This window comes from Rhagoletis pomonella, unplaced genomic scaffold, assembly GCF_013731165.1.
Source record: "Rhagoletis pomonella isolate Grant_MI unplaced genomic scaffold, Rhpom_1.0 Rhpom_scaffold_05499, whole genome shotgun sequence".
In the NCBI taxonomy this organism is placed as follows: domain Eukaryota; kingdom Metazoa; phylum Arthropoda; class Insecta; order Diptera; family Tephritidae; genus Rhagoletis; species Rhagoletis pomonella.
Window position 1 is genome coordinate 6,142 of NW_023464037.1, and position 5,901 is coordinate 12,042.

Below are 5,901 nucleotides of genomic sequence, written 5' to 3' on the forward strand. Positions count from 1 at the left end.
TCGAGATATCCGGATCAAATTTGGTAGGTGGGTGTATTTTTATAATGTATTAATCATTTGTCGGAACCGGAAGAATCGGACCACTATAACATATAGCTCCCATACAACTGATTGTTCAGATATGAGATTTTTCGTTATAACTTCTCCATTTATGCAGCTACGAACATGAAATTTTGCAGCCCTTGCACCCATTATCAACAGAATTCTTACAGTGAAAATTACAAAGATCGGGTCACTATAACCTATAGCTCCCATACAACTGATTGTTCAGATATACAATTTTTCGTTATATCTCTTCCATTTATATAGCTGGGAACAGAAAATTCCGCACAGTTTTCAATAATTATCAACAGAAAACTTACAGTGAAAATTAAAAAGATCGGATAACTAAAACCTATAGCTCCCATACAACTGATTGTTCAGATATGAGATTTTTCGTTGTAATTCATCCATTTATGTAGCTAGGACCATGAAATTTCGCGCTGTTTTCACTCATTATCAGCAGAAGACTTACAGTGAAAATAACGAAGATCGGGTCACTATAACCTGCAGCCCCCATACAACTGATTGTTCAGATATGAGGTCTTTTATCATATCTCCTCCATTTATGCAGTTAGGAACATGAAATTTCGCACCATTTTCACTCATTAACAGAATACTTACAGTGAAAATAACAAGGATCGGGTGACTACAACATATATCTTCCATACATCTGATTGTTCAGATATGGGATTTTACTGTAAAACTCCTTTATTTGAACAGCTAAAACCGATAAATTTCGTAAGATATTTTATAAATAATAATACAAAGTCTACTGAGAAAATCGTCAAAATCTATGCTGTATAAGCTTTATCTCCTATAGCACTGATTGTTCAGATACCAGTTTTTGCGATATATCTCCTTTATGTAGGAAACTAAACCCAATAAATTGTGTTACCGGTTTACATACCGATCACATAGCAGTGAAAATCACTTAGATTGGTGCCATATAAAGTATATCTTCCATACCTCTGATTGTTTAGATGCGATTTTTTGTATAAGTATGTAACTCCTCTATCGATGTATCAAAATCAGTAATCTGTCAAACTAAAATTTGCAGATGTTCATGAAAGGTATGAAGCCTTCGGCATAGCCGAAGACAGCGCTGCTCACTTGTTTTTTTTAATTTTTGATAATTCATTCATCCTCTCACCAAAATTGCTTAGGCACAAAAATCGGCTACATTCCTGAAAATTCGGTAAAAGTTTTCCCTTTAATATAAGGAAAGACGTGTATTGAAACCCAATATGGCGGACAAAAAAATTTCAAATGATTGGATTCACTTAAACGTTTGTTACAAGGGGAGTTTTTGGGGTCGCTGTCCGCCATATTGGATTGTAAAAAATGCCTCTCATCATTTGAGAGTAAACATTTTTACCGAATTTTCAAGAATAAGTATAACCAATTTTTTTTACCTGAACCAATTGTGGAGGGGAGAAATGAATTATAAAAAATTAATACACCATATTGGACCCGCCATTTTGAATAAAAAAAAATTCATGACCATATTCGTAATCAACGACCTCAAAAACCCCAGAGTAGCAATTTTCAAGTGAATTCAATGTTTCTTTTTTTTTTAAATTCGTCGCCACGTTGGATCCGCCATTTTGGAAACTGCATCTAGGCATTAAAAAGTGTATATTTTTATTAGAATTTCAAGACCTTGTCTCCTATGTATCTAAAAAAAATCCTCAGAAAATCCCTAGAACAAGAATTAGTTCTTCTTAATTTTCATAAAAAAAATGAAAAAAACAAAATTGTTTATTTGATAAGGGTCATTCCACCTAAAGCAGGAAAACGACATACATTTTAATATGCCTTAATTATCTGCGGTTCAGTAGTAACCTCCTGCTAACTGACTAAATTTCATTAATCTGTTGAAAAATATTAGAAAAAAGCTATAATTTTTGTCTATGGAAACTTTTCATGCCGACTGTAGCGCTCTTGCTGCTTGCCCCAAAATATATACAATGCTGGTTAGTATTAAGTACGTACTTGTTGAATAAATTACCCGACCACATTACTCGAATAGGCCATTTTTGACAAGCCTTTCGTCCAACAAAGTACTAAATAGTGCCGCTCACTGTGCCATACTCGAAATGTTTCAGAAGAATTTAGGCATCAAAGACTACTTCCGCATACAAAAATTCACTTTTCAACGCTTAGGCATAGATCTTACAATCAAAAATGGACGAGTCATGCAACCATATTTCTTGGCTTTTATTATTTTTACGCTGGCTATGATCCTGCTACCGATGGTGGTTTACAGCAGGCGGCATTTGCAAGAAATTGCCGAGGTGACCAATGCAATGACGCCATTTATGCAGGCCACGATAACGCTTTGGAAGATTTGGCGTGTCATTTCGAGGCGAGAGGAAATGGCACAACTAGTCGAAAGCATTTATGTGGTTTCGGCAAGAGGTGGGTGTAATTAATTATGTATGTATGTAGTTGAAATCTCCTAACTACTTATAACTTGTATGTCCTTCAATTACTTTGACAATTTAACTTGCAAAGCCAACATGAGCGAATTAAATTACTTAATACAGGAAAATAATCGCGAACGACTTATGAATAAAGCCTACTATTGCTCGGTATTGGTTACTGGAATTTTATCGCTGGCCGCACCTGTTTTGGTTAGCTTCTTACAATACTTGCTACTTGGCGAATTCGGCTATATTGTGGCGCTAAAAGGCGCGTAAGTAGTAACTAGTTAAAATTTGGACAGGAAAGTGATTGATCTGTTATCTCCGCTTCAGCTACCCTATTGACTTTGCACGACCGCTAAACTACTTCTTTATCTGGCTTTGGTCGGCGATTGCCATCTATGGTGTAATTTATGGTTCCGTATCAGTTGATAGCATCTTTTCTTGGTACATACACAATATAGTGGCAAATTTTAAGATACTACAATCCAAATTGGAATCAGCAGAAAAGCTGCCTGACTTCGTGGAGCGTCGTGCATCGATTTACTACTGCATTGCCTATCATCAGCGCGTCATAGCAATGGCCGAACAGTTGGATTTCATTTATCGTCCCATAGTTTTTGTACAATTTTCACTTAATGCTTTGCAGTTATGTTTCTTGGCCTATCAGATTGGTAGTGGCGTTGTGTCAAAGGTGGATTTGCCATTTTTATTTTTATTCATGATTTCAGTAGGCATACAGCTTATGATTTACTGCTATGGAGGTCAGCGTTTGCAGAATGAGGTGGGATGAAAGTTACTTTGAAAGGTTAAAAACAACAGGACTTACATGTATTATTTCTTTTTTATTTCCCTAAAAAAAAAAAAAGAGCGAAAATGTGTACAAATCCATCTATAAAACTATAAATTCGCCTGCTTGGACGCTGGAGTTGCGCAAAGTACTCTTAATCTCAATGACGCGCGCACAGAAGTCCTGCAAATTGACGGGTATATTCTTTGATGTGGATTTGCCTTTGTTTTTATGGGTATGCACTTGTAATGGAAGTAATTTTAATTAATTTCGGGTGCTTAAAAAAAAATTTTTTTTTTTTTTCTTTTTTTTTAAGTTTTGGCGCACCGCTGGTTCGTATGTAACGCTTCTACGCAGTGTGGATCAACAAAATATGTAACGCGGAAAAGAACATAAATTTTTTTTTCTAAAACTAGCTTTAGCACAATTTAGTGAAATTTTTAAAAAGTGCATTTTCGCACTAGACTTGTAACTTGGTGATTTTCTTAAGTAGCTCAATAATAAATTCAGTAGCCTTTAAAAAATTTAGCACCTATGTAGTCAGAATTGTATACGTATAGAATATATATAGGAATATATATGTAATATGTATGTAATCAAAATAAAGATTCCAAAGACATTCAAGGTGTGCCGAGGTGTTGCCCGGGATGCCACTGTGCAACACTGTCCGCGTAGAGGGTTCGTAGACACTGAACTGAGTATTTAGCAGCCAGGAATGAAGGCTGAGGAGAGAGTAGGTAAGTTTTAAGCGCCTAAGATATCTCACTGAAAGGTTTTCGAGCCAGGATGCAGGCTGTAGTGAGAAAGTGACATAGTTTTAAGGCTTTTGAATTCGTTTGCGGTGTTTTAGAAAGTGCGCCATCTCTTCAAGGCTAATTATCGCTGCCTAATGGTGTTAGGATTCTTTTTTCGCCTCTATTTTCAAATTTTCTGCTTCTCACTAGCATCCAGAATTCCTTGATAAAAAAATGTTCACCAAATTAAATTTTTTTTTTCAATTTTATAATAATCTTGGAATGCTGTTTTAAAACCCAATAAATTCTAATAATAAAGTGGCTAAGAATTCATGATAATTTTTAGTATACATACATATGTACGTAAAATATGCTCGAAATGTCAGCAAAAAAACATACTGAAAATCAACACGAATTCTTAGCCACTTGAAACTTGCACTCTAATAATAATAAAATTTAACGGGCTATAAAAATAAATAATAAAATTTAACGGGCTATAAACAAAATTTTTTCTGAGCTGCCGTCAAAGATCTAGCGCACGAGGCAGACTTGGAAGTTATGTGGTTGTCCTTTGAGGAATTATTGTTTCTTGCATCGAACTGTTTGTTAATAGAACTAACCAATCTGTAGCGGTGACTACACTCAACTTCCCGGAGTGCATATATTTTACGAAAACTCTGCGAATTTATTTCACTTTTCGGTGTGAACTTGTTGTCTTGAAATAATAAAAAGAACCACGACTACTAACAAAGCAAAAACTTACATACAAATTATTGCATTATCATAAAAAAAAAAAATAAATCCGAAATTCCTCCATCAGGGGTGGGACAACGTTTGTCACGGGTGGGACACGTACGAATTTTTAAATGAAAAGGAGCTTTTCGTGAGGTTCATATTGAAGATTATTTATTAGAAAAATATAAGAAGCCAAGTAGAGATTAAATTCGCTCACGTTTTATCTAAGGATAGTGCATTTTACATATGTGGAAGAAAATGCCTAGCACAGTCAGCCAAAAAAAAAATTAAACTTAATCGGTTATAAAACTGCATACATAGAATTTTTCTAAAAATTTTGAATATAAAGTTTAAAAGTTTTGGTTGTAATTGGTAAAGTTTGCTTAATTTGTATAATTTTTGTGCGAAGTTTGAAACGTGGATTTATGTTGTGCTGGTTATGTATGTAATGTGTTAGACTTTTGTACAAAAACTATAAACAGAAGAAAAAAAACCAAAACTAGTCAAAATGTCACTTAACTCAGCGCTTCTTTGTGTACGACATATGTATGTAAAATTGTACAGTTTTTGAATTTGAAATTATCTGGGTTTTGGTAAAGTACATTTCATCACTACACACGAATAAAGGCGCGCTAGTGTTTTGAAAAAAGGCGCTTAAGGAAAACTTCGGCGAAGAAAGACGCGTAAACACCAATTTATACCTGGCCAATTAGTGTCGCGAATTTACATACTGTTACACCAGCAAACATAGTCGACCGCGAAAATAAGTTTACGGGTCTTTCTTCGTCGTCAACTTTTAATATACCGCCTTTATTCGTAATTATTTTGCATGAAATGCGTAAAATCAATATGAAGAGATTCCGGGTTGAAGGTTAACAGTCCTTGGCTAGGTTTAAATCTATGTTTACGCATCTTTTTTCGCCCAAGTTTTTCCTAAGAGTACTTTTTCGTACAATTTTTTTGCCGTCAAAACACTAGAGCGCCTTTATAAGTGCCTAGTGACGATATGTCTAATTAGAAGATATTAGCCAAAGGTTAACAAAAGATATCATCGATGATCTACTGTGTACTCCATGTTCGGAGAATAAGCTTTTTCGGGAGTTCGCTAGATCGAACGTTCTGTTAGTTACGTTCTGTTGGGAACGGAGAAGCTGAATTCGTTTTATCTCGACAAGCT

At 35.1% G+C, this 5,901-nt stretch overlaps 1 protein-coding gene across 1 annotated transcript; it reads left to right on the top strand.

The window, feature by feature from the left end:
* The first annotated feature begins 2,138 nt into the window (after positions 1–2,138).
* Positions 2,139–3,634, top strand: LOC118755162 (odorant receptor 45a-like). Its single transcript, XM_036490020.1, has 5 exons — positions 2,139–2,460; positions 2,557–2,737; positions 2,799–3,249; positions 3,335–3,490; positions 3,572–3,634. Exons 1-5 carry the CDS (start codon positions 2,139–2,141, stop codon positions 3,632–3,634), a joined length of 1,173 nt encoding a protein of 390 aa, XP_036345913.1.
* Positions 3,635–5,901: the final 2,267 nt, after the last annotated feature.